Raw genomic sequence first — 16,295 nt, 5'->3', positions numbered from 1 at the left:
GGCTTGTATACACTGGAATTTAGAAGGATGAGAGGAGATCTTACCGAAAAGTATAAGATTATTAAGGGGTTGGACACGTTAGAGGCAGGAAACATGTTCCCAATGTTGGGGGAGTCCAGAACAAGGGGCCAAAGTTTAAGAATAAGGGGTAGGCCATTTAGAACTGAGATGAGGAAAAACTTTTTTCAGTCAGAGAGTTGTGAATCTGTGGAATTCTCTGCCTCAGAAGGCAGTGGAGGCCAATTCTCTGAATGCATTCAAGAGAGAGCTAGATAGAGCTCTTAAGGATAGCGGAGTCAGGGGGTATGGGGAGAAGGCAGGAACGGGGTACTGATTGAGAATGATCAGCCATGATCACATTGAATGGCGGTGCTGGCTCGAAGGGCCGAATGGCCTCCTCCTGCACCTATTGTCTATTGTCTATTGTCGACCCAAAATGTCACATATTCTTTTTCTCCAGAGATGCAGCCTGACCCAATGAGTTACTCGAGCATTTTGTGTCTATCTTCAATGTACTTCTCAATCTTGGTGCATCTGGAATAGAAAACAGTTATACGTTTTCAGATTCACTTACAATCTGAATTGTGTATCAGCAACTTGTAGTCTACAAATAAATCCCGCATTGAACCATGTAAATCAACAATAAAACTTGAATGTTATCCAGAAATATATGATGTATAATTCATTTGACATCATGATTTTGGGGGCATGGGTATATAAGATATGGCAAGTTGTTTCACCAAGACTATTTTTCTTCATGCAAAATGCAATACATGAAGCAGATGTTACAAGATCCTTCAAGGGATATTTGCCTGGACACAGAGAGGTATTTGCAGCTCCAGTATATTGTTTAAACAAAGATAACTGATGAACCAAAGGTCATGCTATTGATTAATGTGTAACTCATGTGCAACTGCTACAGTATAAATTGCCATTGGACAGCAAGAATATGCTTGATCTGGTTGAGTTGCCACATCCGAACAGGTTTCTTCATTTAAGGTAGGACCCCGAAATTCTGAGCAGGCTCTTAATATGCAACGCTAAGTAAATGTAAACCAATTTTTTTTTAAGACCTAAGGAACAACAACCGAACTTCTTCAGAACTTTAGCTAATTTGTGGTTGTAAGAAGGTTTCACTGTGAGCTTTGGAGAGAATCTAAAATGTTGAAAGGCTGGAGCGATTGGGCTTGTATACACTGGAATTTAGAAGGATGAGGGGGGATCTTATTGAAACATATAAGATAATTAGGGGATTGGACACATTAGAGGCAGGAAACATGTTCCCAATGTTGGGGGAGTCCTGAACAAGGGGCCACAGTTTAAGAATAAGGGGTAGGCTATTTAGAACGGAGATGAGGAAGAACTTTTTCAGTCAGAGAGTGGTGAAGGTGTGGAATTCTCTGCCTCAGAAGGCAGTGGAGGCCAGTTCGTTGGATGCTTTCAAGAGAGAGCTGGATAGAGCTCTTAAGGATAGCGGAGTGAGGGGGTATGGGGAGAAGGCAGGAACGGGGTACTGATTGAGAGTGATCAGCCATGATCGCCTTGAATGGCGGTGCTGGCTCGAAGGGCTGAATGGCCTACTCCTGCACCTATTGTCTATTGTCTATTGTCTAAGGTTGGTCAGAAGTTAAAAACAATCTCAAATAATATGTTGCAGGTTTGTTTTTGTTTTACCTTGCAGGTTCAAAATGGAGAAGCTGATTGCATTTGTTTTGCTGTTGGTCGCCGTGCCTTACAGTGAATTAGTCACTGGGGAGACTACATCACCCAATATACGTGATCCAAACACGCATTTGGCCATGCTTAGATCTGCGGGTGCAAATGTAGGTTTTGCAATGCGTCTCTTCAGGCAGATTGCCTCTCAACCAGGAACAGCGTCCAAGAATATTTTCTTCTCTCCTCTAAGCATCTCTGCTGCCCTCAGCATGTTGTCTTTGGGTGCCAGGCAGAACACTCTAGCTGAGCTGATGCAGGTCCTCGGGTACAACGAGATGGAACACAATGGAGAAAGAGCAGTGCGTGAGTTGTTCCAATATCTTCTGGAAGAACTAACCAGTGAAAATAGTACACTGAAAATAGGGAACTCCCTGCATATTCAGGAGGGACTAAATGTGAAAAGAATGTTCCTTCAAGAAAGCAAGCAATTTTATAATGCAGATATAAAGAATATTAATTTCCGAGAACCACAAAATGCAAAGGAACAGATTAACACCTACTTGAAAAATAAAACAAATGGCAAAATTCCAGAATTCGTTAAAGAGCCCCTTCCTCGCGATACAGTGATGCTGCTTCTCAACTATATCTTTTTTAAAGGTAAGTGAACTTTTCTCATGTTAAATACACATCGTTTAATGGAGGTGGAGAAGCTGTTTCCATTAGGTCTAGAGGTCATAGCCTCAGAATTAAAGGACGTTCTTTGAGGAAGGAGATAAGGAGGAACTTCTTTAGTCAGAGGGTGGTGAATCTGCGAATTCTTTGCCACAGAAGGCTGTAGAGGCCAAGTCAGTGGATATCTTTAAGGCAGAGATAGATAGATTCTTGATTAGGACAGGTGTCAGAGATTACAGGAAGAAGGCAGAGGAATGGGGTTAGGAGGGAGAGATAGATCGGCCATGATTGAATGGAGTAGACTTGATGGGCCAAATGGCCTAATGCTGCTCCTATCACATGATTTTATGATCTTTTGAGACGCAAGATATGCAAGAGACTGCAGATGCTGGAATATTGAACAAAAGAGCTTGCTGGAAAATTCAGTTGGTCAGGCAGAATCTGTGGGACAAAATGGAGCAGTTGTACTAAGATGTTTCCAGTGGGGAAAAAAATCAGCTCTTAGGTTAAATGGCGTTAAAAACTTGAGAGAGATTAGATAGAGGTGTACAAGCTTTTTAGTCATGCAGGTTTAGATGAAATAATTGGAGACTAACTGTTACCATTAGAAAATCATTAAAGGCCTAGGTGGCAGAGGTTACCATAATGAGCAAAAGATACACTAGGGGTCTATTTTCCTCCATAAATGCTGACTGACCTCTTCTCAAGCTAGTCTGTTTTACAAATAAGTTAAGGACTTTGATACAGCTTCTGTATTTCGAGTTGGGCAGTTTCTAAATGACAGTATGTTCTTGGAGGATAGGTTTGGTATCAGAATGCAATGATTTGAAATATTAAAGTTAATATTCATGAAAGTAAGAAATGTTGCTTCAAGCCAACTACTTTATTTCATTTTAGCTATTTGAGAGATCGATCGAAAACAAACTTTTGATTTTTTTTGTCAAATCTGTATTCTCTATTTAATTTAGCTGTTCCAAGGTGAAAGACTGGCTCCAAGTTAGGAAATCTCAATTACACTATGAACTAAACAAAGAACTTCATTGTTCCCTGGTACATCTGATAAGAAACTCATCTGCATCGGAACATTTGTGTGATTGAATAAGAGAGAAAGGAGTTGAGAAACACAATCACACACACACACACACACACACACACACACACACACACACACACACACACACACACACACACACACACACACACACCTGTGTCCATCTTCATAAGTTCTTAAGTGATAGGAGCAGAAATAGGCCATTCGGCCCATCGAGCGCTACACCACCATTTAATCATGGCTGATCTATCCTACCCCATTCTACAGAATAGATATCTTAGATAGATATCTTACCCCATATCTATCAACCCCATTCTCATGCTTTCTCCCCATAACCCCTGACACCCATACTAATGAAGAATCAATCTATCGACATAAAAATACCCTCCTGATATTAGCTTTACCCTTCTTGTAACTTCAGCCACTCATTTTTCTGCCATCAAACGGTTTTCCACTGCTACTGCTTGTTTCTTTCTTTTTGGTTTTCATTTCATTCAGGTCATAGTTTCTTTGGGAGAAGACATATGATCAGACTCATAGATCGATGATGTTGGTTATCCAGGCAAATCATACCATATAGAAGCACATCAGGTCATGTAAAAGAGAAAATAAACAGTGTACAGAGCATAATGTTACAGCTACAGAGAATCTGTTAACAGTTGGGAGGAACTGTTTGTGAATCTGGCGGTATAAGCTTTGAAGCCTTTACATTTGCTGCGCAGTGGGAGAGAGGTGAGGGTAGAATGACTGGGGTATAACTGGTCTTTGATTGTGTTTAGTGCTGTCCTGTGAGGTATGGATTGTCTTTAAGAGGTGGTGGTGGGGGGGGGGAGTCTGGTTTGTAAGATGGATTGTGCCTGATTGATTGATACTTTATTGACACATGTACCTCGGTACAGTGAAAGGCTTCATTTTGCACACAACCTCGAACACATGTGTCGCCGCGTGTCTGGCAAAGTAACAAAGGTAACTCCCCACCAAGACCCCCATTGTCCTCAGCGGCTGCCATCATTCTTGGCAGAGCACTACGACGGCCCTCCCGCTCTCCAACGGCCCTCCTCCATCTCCCACAGTTCTCCTCACTCTCTGATGGCCCTCCTTGTTCTCCGACGGTCACCTCACTCTCCGACTACCTTCCTTGCAGTGATGGAAATGGGTTTTAGGAACTAGGGGTACTCTAAGGTTCGTGAGGCTGAGGTTGGGAAGGAAGGTGGGGGAGGGGGATTTTTTTATGTGCGGTCATACCCATGTAAGAGTACAAGAATGCATAACTTGTTTATTGTGTATTTATAATATAGTTTATTGTGTATTATATGTCATAGCTGCTTTCTGGCATCTCTCTCTCTCTCTCTCTCTCTCTCTCTCTCTCTCTCTCTCTCTCTCTCTCTCGCTCTCTCTCTCTCTCTCTCTCTCTGTTTACATTACAAAATGTTCCATAATGGTATATAATCTCCATTTTTTTCTGTCACCTCCTCTTTCTTTCTGCATGCCGTTTCTTCAGCACGCCTTCTGCCACTAAGAACCCACATATTCTTCGGGATTGAATTTTGACAGAGGAGGTCCCAGCAATTTAATAAATAGAAGAGTTGAGAGATGATCAGTTTGAAGTCTTGCATGTTGTGGTGACATGCAGAAATTCATGCCACTGAAGCTTCTTTCACATCCTGCTGTTGATACCGGAATTGTATTTACAGCCGTTACCAGCTGCTGAAAATCAGCAGAAACTATCTTCCCTTTAGATTCCTTGAATTCTCTGAAGGCTCTGACACAAAGCCGACCATTTAAGCCAAATTGTTCTGCCATTTCTTCTACATCATTATACCCAAAGGTAAAAAGTGAATCTTCTGGAATATTGTTAATATCTAAATATTTCGACTTGTTAATTAACTTTTTACATTTATCATTGGAAGCTGTTGTAGATTCAAGCAGCCTGGATTTCATATTATTGACCAAACTCCTCAAAAACTGTTGTCTATGTATAGTAGGTACTTTACCAGCTCTCAAATTTATTCCATTAAATATCATCTGGCTTGTTGCTTTCTCCACTTGAGTATAACATTTTCCTGGCTTCTCTATTTGACATTCAAGAACCTTGATAGTTTGTTTAATTTCCTCATGTGTTTTACTAAGTGTACAATTTCAGTTCTGCAGTTCAATTGACAGTTCAGACAACTCTAGCAAACTGTCCATCAACAAGCCCAAATTATTTACAAAATCTGATGACTCTAATACTTTTTTCAGCCCCTCGTACTTTGCTCTCTCTGCACTAGATCTTGAAGCATCACAATGTACTTTTCCAAAATGCTCCCAAATAGCTTTATAAGACTGCCACAATACCTTTACAGTTCGGTAAGACGAAGCAACCCATCTCACACTGAAAACACGACCAATTTTCAACAGTTGACAGTGAAGAGCCTCAGCACATGCAGTTAACTCATCCTGATTCTTAGGAGACCTATGATATAAGGAATACAATTTATCACAAAATATCTGAAAATGATTCAAAGCTGCAACTTCATTTATAGCATCACCTACACTGAGCTCAAGCCTGTGACTGGCACAGTGCCAAACAGTTGCATTAGGGAAATCATTAAGAAATAGTTTTGTGACCCCTGCATTTCGTCCTAACATTACTGATGCACCATCAGTTACAAGTGATATCACATTTTCGTTTAGGTACTGTATTGAAAAACCACCTCTTTGTAAGCAGCTTAGAAGCCCACCATATATAGATTTTGCATTTGCACCAAGTTTCATATGTTCTAAGTCAAAATAGAATGATATAGTCATATATAATGATATAGTTACTCCAGCATTTTGTGAATAAATCAATTTGTACCAGCATCTGCAGTTATTTTCTTATAATATAGAATGATATAGGTTGGGAAGATTCACCAACTGCTGCTCTCAAGCAGACTACGAGAACAGTTTTCCCATTAATAGTAGTAGATTCATCAATCATAATAGACATTTTAGATTATTTTGAAATTATATTTTCCACCACTGTCTTTTGCATCTGGTTCCCTATGTGGTGAGAAACATCTGCACATGACTTACAAGAGTGTAGAACGTACCCTAAGTCAATGCCATTTCTTTCTTGCAGTTCAATATCAGAAGACATATCTGTGTAGGGCCTACCTTTGTGTACAATATTATATACATTTCTAAAATCTCGACCTATTTTGCTTCCTCCTTTTTCAGTGATATATACACTACATTTTTGATTGCTTTTCTTTCAGCTGTTTCATTGATTTTTTGGCATCTGATATGAGCTTCTCTCTTTTTGCTTAAAAATCTTTTTTCTTAAACTCATTAACTGTTTTGCTTTGTCATCACTCACTCCTACTACATTAACACTGCACCACTCACGAGACAAATGAATTCCTTGTGTTCGTTCAAGTCCAAGATGACACTTGCTGCATACACTACATCCTAGTTTTCTGTTTTTAACAATTAGCCAGGGATATTCTTTCTTTTTGTTTAAGTACATTTCTTGTGTCCAACAGTCTGGAAGATCACATTTTTCAATATCTTTTGAGATGTCTTCACATGCAGCATCAGGCGAAACAGCTGCATCTGTTACATTATCATTTTCAAGTAATCTTGCCTTCTTTTCTGGCTGTGTTTTCATTATCATTTATTTCTTCATCGATCTGAAGACGCTGTCTTTCAAAGTATCTCAGTATGCTCATTTTCACAGGGGTACACAAATCTGAAATTTATAGATATTTAATAGTGATTTGATAGTGATATATAATAAAATTTGGTAGTGATATATAATTAATTATTTCCGCTTGCACTATGGTTTTGCTAAATAAAACCACCCACAATAAAATATTCACCACTCACGATTTAGGCTGGAAAAAACTATTGATACTACTTATTTAATTTTCTCCCCATCCATTAAAATTTAACTGAAACAACTGAGGCACAGCGGCAGAGAGGCACAGAGGCACAGCGGCAGAGCGGGAAATAAAATAACGTGGAATAATAAAATAACGTGACTTTACCTGAGCCCGTGCTCGCGGTCCGGTAGCCCTGACAGTGAGTTTAAGAAATTCTCCCTTGAATTTTATTCAAAGGAACGCGGTGTCATTAATACATGGTCAAAACACAATTACATTTACTGAGGAATGTGGATCGATGTATTGATGACACATTGTATAACTACTACCTGTTAACTACTGGCTGTTAACAAGTGCTAACAGTGGCAGTTAACAAATCGTTTGCGTCTGAGTTGAATAAAGTGATAAACAGCTCAATTTTCTGCAGTACTCATTAAACCCGAGCTGGACATTGAAAACTAGAGTTACGCCATCCCCCTGCGTACCCCCCACCATTTCCATCACTGCTTCCTTGCTCTCCGATGACTCTCCGATATGGACTCCTATAAATCGGCGAGACCAAGTGCAGGCTCAGCAATCGTCTCACTGAACAACTCCGCTCAGTTCGCCTAAACCTACTTGATCTCCCGGTTGCTAAATCCCCCTCCCCTTCCCATACAGACCTTTATGTCCTGGGCCTCCTCCACCGTCAAAGTGAGGCCCAGTGCAAATTGGAGGAACAGCGCCTCATATTTCGCTTGAGCAGCTTACACCCCAGCGGTCTGAATATTGACTTCTCTAACTTCAAGTAAACCCTTGCTTTCCCTCTCTCTGCACCCCTCCCGCTTCCTAGTCCTCCAACCAGTCTCACTGCCTCCCTGATTAAATTTAATCTCTGCTTCATTGTCACCTTCTCCTAACTAACAATGATCTATTCTACATTTTCCTTGAGCCCCATCTCATTTGATGTCTCCTTTTCACACCTTACACTTCCTTATCTCCGTGTCTCCCTCTCCCCTGACTCTCAGTCTGAAGGAAGGTCTTGACCCGAAATGTCACCCATTCCTTCTATCCAGAGATGCTTCCTGTCTCGCTGATTCATTGTCGCAAAATATTCCATCAAGATATTCTATCCTCCCATTTCTGCTTTTCTTGGTTCCACCCTATGCACCCTCCCTCCATTTGATCTCATTTCCATGGCAACCCAGTGGCATTGTAGCCTCATAACTTTGTGGAACACTTGTATTTCCACCAAGTGTTCTGGTTTCTTCCCAGATCCCAATGGCACGATGGTCAGTTGAATGGTTGTTGGAAAGTATACTTTAGTGTGGCCAAGTGTCAAAAAGAATTAAAAAGTAAATAATGGATATGCAATCGAGATTAAGATACAGAGCTACCGGGAAATGCACTGGGGAGAATGGAACTGATGAGATTGTTCTGTAGAGAGCATGCAAGGATCTGGTGGACTGAATGGCTTCCTTTTGAATTGTTATAAATATGTTTTATGAAAGGTTACTTCATTGGTATTTTTTCCACAGGAAGACAAGCGAACAGCAGAGTGTGACAGGTGTGAGTTGAGTTCAACATAAAAACATAGAAACATAGAAAATAGGTGGGTGGAGGAGGCCATTTGGCCCTTCGAGCCAGCACTGCCATTCATTGTGATCATGGCTGATCATCTACAATCAGTAACCTGTGCCTGTCTTTTCCCCGTATCCCTTGACTCCGCTCGCCCCTAGACTCTATCTAACTCTCTTTTAAATTCATCCAGTGAATTGGCCTCCACTGCCCTCTGTGGCAGAGAATTCCACAAATTCACAACTCTCCGGGTGAAAAAGTTTCTTCTCACTTCAGTTTTAAATGGCCTCCCCTTTATTCTTAGACTGTGTCCCCTGGTTCTGGAACATATGTGTGGTGTCCCAGTTTTGTAACTTTTCTTTTGGTGATTTCCAGTTTCTAATGACCAGAAATAGTGCACCAAAGACATTTGCAATCTATTTTCTTGCCACATATGTTGCATGGTCATGCAAATTGATTGAAAAAAAGGATCATTGCTGAATGTAATTATCTCTTTGATTTCTACAGGCAACTGGTTGAAGCCCTTTGACATCCACAACACTTATGAAGCTGATTTTCATGTTGATGACGGAACAACGGTGAAAGTTCAAATGATGAAGAGGATGGGAATGTTTGAGAGCCTTTATGCTAATGTTCTCTCTAGTCATATAATTAAAATTCCATATCAAAGAAATACTTCCCTGCTGCTGATTTTACCAGATCCTGGGAAATTAGCAGAGGTGGGACAAAAAATGACTCTCAGCAATTTTCAACCCCTGTTACAATTATTGGGCTGGCGGTAAGTTAAATGAAATTAAATCAAGTGTAATTATTATTTTCCAGCTGTCAAAATGTTGGGTGATCATTTGAGCTCAAAGGAGAAGAGAAAGAATCTTTAACAATACCATTCTAATATCTTTCGATTGACTGCATGGGTTCTGTGCTACCAAATAGTTCATCTGCCAGCTTAAATTTCCACTCATCTTTTCTAGTGTACCTTCAAGTTCATAAGTTCTAGGAACAGAATTCGGCCATTCGGCCCATCGTCTACTCCGCCATTCAATCATGGCTGATCTACCTTTCCCTCTCAACTCCATTCTCCTGCCTTTTCCCCCATATTCCCTTGACACCCATACTAATCAGGAACCTGTCAAAAGGTACTCTATTGTTTCCTGCTTGAATTGTGCACAGTGGCAGCTCACTAAGGCTTCTTCTGGACCGTTTGGCCACATAAATGTCCAAGGGCAGCAGATGCATGGAAAAACCATCCCCTCCAATTTCCCCTGTGCATCACACGCTACCATGACTTGAACATATACAGGCATTCATTGTCACTGGCTTAAATAATGGAAATCAAAAAATGAATGTAGCTAGGAACTCATGACAGGATAGTTCAAGGACAGGATAGTTCACTATCCATGAATTGCAGTCTTAAGAGCAATCATTAATTACACGTCAACAACAGAAGATGAATACTCTGGCTAGTTTTGAAAGGAGTAAGATAGAATTGTTACTTGAAAGTCACAGAAAATGTAAAATACTGATTAAATGATTGGAGGCAGGCTAAATGTTTTAATAAAATTGAGTTTAGTTCATTTAGTTTGATGCCACGTGTAACGAGGAATAGTGAAAAGCTTTTTGTTGCGTGCTAACCAGTCAGCTGAAGGAAAACACATGATTACAATCAAGCCATTCACAGTGTGCAGATACATGATTAGGGAATAATTTATGTTGAGGATATGGTGAAGCTTTATTGCTCAATCTGACCATGGAAGGTCTTGCCCATCAACAGTCTGAAAGCTGCAGTTACTCACGGAAAACAAGGGGCAAGAGAAAGAAACAACAGGAAAATACGGATTGAACAATAAATTCTGATCTTGCCAATGTTTTTCACGTTAAGAGAATGTTATTTTTAATTCCTCATGCAGCATAATTTCGGAATCATTAAACTTTCCCCCAACTTTGAAGTCAACAATTCGAGAAACAAGGAACTGCAAATCCTGGAATACCAAAAAGAGACAAAAATGCTGAAGTAACTCAGTGGGTTGGGCAACATCTCTGGAAAACATGGATTGGTGATGTTTTGGGTCGGGGCCCTATTTCAGACTGATTGTAGTCGATGGAACAAAGCTGGAAATAGACATAAAATGCTGGAGTAACTCAACGGGACAGGCACCATCTCTGCAGAGAAGGAATGGGTGACGTTTCAGATCGAGACCCTTCAGACTGATCTCAGGGGAGAGGGAGATACATAGATAAAGAAGTGTAAGGTGTGAAAATAGGACAGAAACAATTGGGGACAGTACAATGCCCAGCAAGTGATAGGTGGATATAAGTGAGTGGGGGGGGGGGGGGGGTCTTGATGGGCAGATGTTTGGACAAAAGCCGGAGATGAAAAGCCAAAAAGTGTGAGAGAAGGAAATAAGGATAGAAGAGGCATGAAATGTGAAGTCAGAGGATGAAATATAGATGGAAGGGGGATGGGGGGAAAAGGGGAATGGCAGAAAGGGGTGTGCCTGCAGGTAAGGCACAGGGAATAGAGGGGAGAAAAGGGGGGTTGTTTATCTAAAATATTATTGTGATCCTTTTGAATATAAATAATGGAGCTGGAGCTTTGGTGCCTGTATCATAGATTTCCCAAATATATCCCTGGAAGTTCCATTTCCCAGCACTGGGCTTCACACGATGGTAGCTTCTTGCACCCATTGCCAACAGTGGTGACAGCCCCCACTGCTGGATTCCTCGTGCAGTCTAAAGAAGCAGCATACACATCCACTAGCTTCCTAAGGTCCGAGAGTCATAAGGAATAGGAGTATAATTAGGCCATTCGCCCCATCAAGTCTATTCTTCCATTCAATCATGGCTGATCTATCTCTCCATCCTAACCCCATTTTCAGTTAAAAGTTTAAAAATATTAACTGTAAAGTGAGAAGGTAAGAGGTGGAATAATATCTTTGTTTGATGTTTTTCGTGATAGTTCTGCAGAACTGCATCTCCCAAAACTGTCACTGAGGACATCCTACCAGCTCAATAACCTGCTGAGGGCCATGGGTCTTAACGATGCATTTACTAACCATGCAAACTTCTCTGGAATATCTGAAACTCCATTGAAAGTATCAAAGGTAAACAACTGGAAAATTACATACATAGAATGTATTTGTCAGAAAACAACAAAAAGTCTGGGAAAATGTGTAGGAAGGAACTGCAGATGCTGGTTTACACCGAAGATGGACACAAAATGCTGGAGTAACTCAGCGGGACAGGCAGCATCTCTGGAGGGAAGGAACGGGTGACGTTTTGAGTCGAGAAGTGTCTCAACCCGAAACATCACCCATTCCTTCTCTCCAGAGATACTGCCTGTCCCGCTGAGTTACTCCAGCGTTTTGTGTCTATCCAAGGAACTGTAGATGCTGTTTACACCGAAGATGGACACAAAAAGTTGGAGTAACTCTGCAGGTCAGGCAGCATCTCTGGGAAAAGGAATAGGTGATATTTTGGGTCGAGATCCTTCTTCAAAAGTCTGGGAAATGCCATTCAATATATGGGGATGGTGTAAATGTTTAAATTTGCATGTAATAGTTGGACTTTTATGTCACAAACTTTACCACTTTCTTGTTCTCTCTGTCACCATCATAGGGTATAAACTATTGACCAACATCTACTACAAAACCTACCTACTCCCCCAGTTATCTGGATTATACTACCTCCCACCCTGTCTCTTGCAAGGTCGCTATCCCCCACTCTCAATTTCCATCTCTGCCGCGTTTGTTCTCGAGGTGAGGCTTTTCATTCTAGGACATCCCCAAAATGTCCTCTTTCTTTAGTAAACACGACTTCCCTCCTGCTGTCCTAAACAGATCCCTCATCTCCTTCCAGCAGTATTTACAGGCGAGACAGAGATTCACGTGCACCTCATCTAACCTCATCTACTGCATCCCGTGTTGCCAATGTGGCCTCCTGTACATCGGTGAGACCAAGCGTAGATCTGGCCGGGCACGTGCTCAGTCCGTCAAGGCCTTTGACCCCCTTCCCACTTCATATTGGCCTTTCTGCCCTGGACCTCCCCCATTGCCAGAGGCCACACTCAAACTGCAGGAACAACACCTTCATATTCCACATGGGTACCTTACAACCCAATGATATGAACAGAGAGTTCTCCAATTTTAGGTAACCCCCCCCTCCTCTACACTCCTTCCCACATCCCACCATTCTCCTGTGCCCCGCATGGATCCATTCCCATTTCCCTTCTCTCTCTCTCCCCTTCCTCTAGCTTCACCCTTTGCAACTCATCCTTCCTCTAGCTTCACCTTTTGCAACTCTTCTATCCTTTTGTTTCACACCTTCTGTCTTTTCATTTCCGGCCTTTACCCAAACACATGCTTATCAACCCCCCCACCCCCACCCCTCTCCTGTATCCACCTATTACTTGCCAGGCTTTGTCCTCACCCTCCTCTCTTCCAGCTCTTTCTTCCCCACCCCACAATCAGACTGAAGAAGGGCGAAGTGCTTTTGTTGCATGCTAACCAGTCAGTGGAAAGCCAATACAAAGCTTGATTACAATCGAACCATCCTCAGTGTACAGATACATGTTCAAGGGAATAACGTGAATAACATTTTGCGCATGATAAAGTCCAAACAAAGATAGTCCGAGGGTCTCCAATGAGGCAGATAGCAGCTCAAGACCACCCTCCACTTGTTGGTCTCCAGTATCCAGTTGCCAGATAACAGCTGGGAAGAAACTGTCCCCGAATCTGGAAGTGTCCTTTTTCACAGTTCTCTATCTTTAGCTTATTATTATCGCATTAAATAATAGTGTTTAGAAAACAAGATGACCTGTAAAATGACATCCCTCTGCTGTTAATCAGAATTCATGGCTCTTTGTTCTTGTAGGTGGTTCACGAGGCTGTACTGGATATTGATGAGAAAGGAACAGAAGCTTCTGCAGTTACAGGAATTGAAATAATGCCGATGTCGATGCCCATGCAGCTTAAATTTAACAGACCTTTCTTATTGCTAATTGTTGAGCACAATGTCAAGAATGTCCTCTTTGCTGGGAGAGTGATGAACCCAGCCGCTTGACCAGTCTCCATCCGCACTGTCCCAAAAACAGTTGTTTCTGGGTGAAAAGTGATGCAGTCACTTCTAAAAACTACAGCTAATATTTAAATATTGAGAGTTGACAGACATAATTTGGTTTGTAGGTTTGCTTTGTAATAGATTAATATGTCAGATGTCGACTGTTCGTCAGTGCGGACAAGTTAGGCCAACAGGCCTGCTTTCACGCTGCCTGATTCTAACACTCTGTTAAGTGATTTCAAGTCAAATAAAACCTCTTTAAAGATGTCCAAGCTCTCCATACTTACTTCAAATACAGACATGTGTTGTCGAGTTTTGCCTAATAAATAACTAAATAATTCGAGAATTAAAAAAGGCAAGTTGAGAGCGTCAAGAGTATTTAATTTTTGCATGGACCGAATCGGGACAATGAAATTCGTACTTGCAGCAGCACAACTGATTTGTTAACACAGTACCCCCATAGGTAACATAATAAACAAACAAAAAAAAGTTTGATAAAAAATTTTTAAACTCAATATCGTGCAAAACAAACCAAAGCACAAAGTCCCTCGAGCAACCAAGACATTGTATGGTTCGAACTTTGGTTGGAGGCATGGTGTTCAATAGCCTGATGGTCGTTGAGAAGAAGTTGTTCCTGAACCTGGACGTCAGTTTTCAGACTCCTATGCCTTCTTCCCAATGACAGGGATGAAAAGAAAGTCACGCTAGGGTGGTCTGGGTCCTTATTGATGCTGGCTGCCTTTTTCAGGCAGCGCCTCCTATAGATCCCTTCAATGGTGGGGAGGTCAGTACCCATGATGGATCGGACAATGCCAACTGCTTTTTGTAATCTCCTTTATCCCTGGGAGTTCGAGCTACTGAAAGCAAGCTGTGATGCAACCAGTCAATATACTCTGTAGAAGTTTAAGAGAGTATTCGTTGACCTACCGAATCTCCTCAGTCTTGTAAGGAAGTAGAGGCTTTCTCTGATGAGCTTTTGTTCTGAGTTTTTTAATGATCTGGGTCCAGTACAGATCTTCGGAGATATGCATGCCCAGAAACTTGTTGACTCTCTCCACCAACGACCAATCGATAAGGATAGGTTTGTGGATCCTTGGTCTTCCTCTTCTAAAGTCAACAATCAGCTCCTTGGGTACACTGACATTGGGAGTAAGGTTTAGGAAGCAACTGTAGGAGCTCGTTTAAACCGAAGATAGACACAAATTGCTGGAGTAACTCAACGGGGAAGGGAGCATTTCTGGAGAGAATAAATGAGTGGTGTTTCGTATGATAAATTTTTCGTATCGAACATTTCGTCTCGACCCGTAATGTCACCCATTCCTTCTCTCCAGAGATGTTGCCAGTCCCGCTGAGTTATTCCATCGTTTTGTGTCTACCTTGGGAGTAAGGCTGTTGTTCTGGCACCATTCAATCAGACAATTTATCTCCCTCCTAAACTCTGACTCATCAATGCCCCAAACTCGTCCATTGATGGTGGTGTAATCGGCGAATTTAAAGATGGAGTTGGAACTGCATTCAGCTACACAGTCATGGGTTAAGGGTTGATGGAGCAGGGGACTGAGCACATTGCCCTGAGGTTTCCCTGTGCTGATGATTATTGAGGGGGAAGTGATATTGCCAATTTGTACCGATTGTTACTAAGTTCTCTGAACTTGGTCAAAGGTTGGAGGGGATGATGGTGTTGAACGCCAACCTGTATCCATGAACAACATCCTGACACATGTGCAAGCTCTCCATACTTACTTCAATAATTTCAACACAAAGCTTTACTGTGAGTTAATCAAACAAGTCTACCTGGCTGAATTTTTCTGTTGACTCAGAAAATATTTAATAACTTATCACTGTGTAAGTACGAAGCCATTTAGCCTTGAGATAACTGTGAGATTAAATTGCTGTCTCCTTTGTTTCAGTTCTGACCATAGTAACAGTGTCTTTTGCTGCTTGGCTGTGGGCAATGCTGGTTCAAAACAGCCACAGCCAGAAAGGGAGAAAGACTTTGATTTATTTAGCACCTTGCGGGATTTCAAAACTATTGTAATGTAAAAAGCACAACATCCAATATATGTAGGAAAATAACTGCAGATGCTGGTTCAAATTGAAGGTAGACACAAAATCCTGGAGTAACTCAGCGGGTCAGGCAGCATCTCAGGAGAAGAAGTCTGAAGAAGGGTCTCGACCCGAAACGTCACCCATTCCCTTCTCTCCTGAGATGCTGCCTGACCCGCTGAGTTACTCCAGCATTTTGTGTCAACATCCAATATATGCTCAGCAAGCCCAACAAAATGATTTGTGATAAATACCATTTAATTGGTGTTGGTAATAACAATGGAGGAATAAACAATGACCAAGGCATGGAGGTAGGGTACTGACATGGATAGAAAGTTGGTTGACAGACAGAAAGCAAAGAGTGGGGATAAATGGGTCCCTTTCAGAATGGCAGGCAGTGACTAGTGGGGTAC

General features: G+C 41.5%; 1 protein-coding gene across 2 annotated transcripts; it reads left to right on the top strand.

Annotated features, from left to right (window-relative positions):
* Positions 1-945: 945 nt before the first annotated feature.
* On the top strand, positions 946-14,103 carry LOC144597439 (alpha-1-antitrypsin-like). Of its 2 annotated transcripts, none has more exons than XM_078406825.1 (5): positions 946-999; positions 1,682-2,313; positions 9,289-9,559; positions 11,738-11,882; positions 13,651-14,103. In XM_078406825.1, exons 1-5 carry the CDS (start codon positions 950-952, stop codon positions 13,837-13,839), a joined length of 1,287 nt encoding a protein of 428 aa, XP_078262951.1. In that variant the 5' UTR covers positions 946-949; the 3' UTR covers positions 13,840-14,103. The 2 variants fall into 2 exon arrangements, with proteins under 2 accessions (XP_078262951.1, XP_078262950.1); XM_078406824.1 differs by having other exon boundaries at positions 948-999; positions 1,658-2,313.
* Positions 14,104-16,295: the final 2,192 nt, after the last annotated feature.

Source organism: Rhinoraja longicauda, chromosome 10 (genome assembly GCF_053455715.1).
Source record: "Rhinoraja longicauda isolate Sanriku21f chromosome 10, sRhiLon1.1, whole genome shotgun sequence".
NCBI lineage: Eukaryota > Metazoa > Chordata > Chondrichthyes > Rajiformes > Arhynchobatidae > Rhinoraja > Rhinoraja longicauda.
The sequence above is the reverse complement of the archived record's forward strand: the minus strand, read 5'-3'. Positions and strand labels throughout refer to the sequence as shown.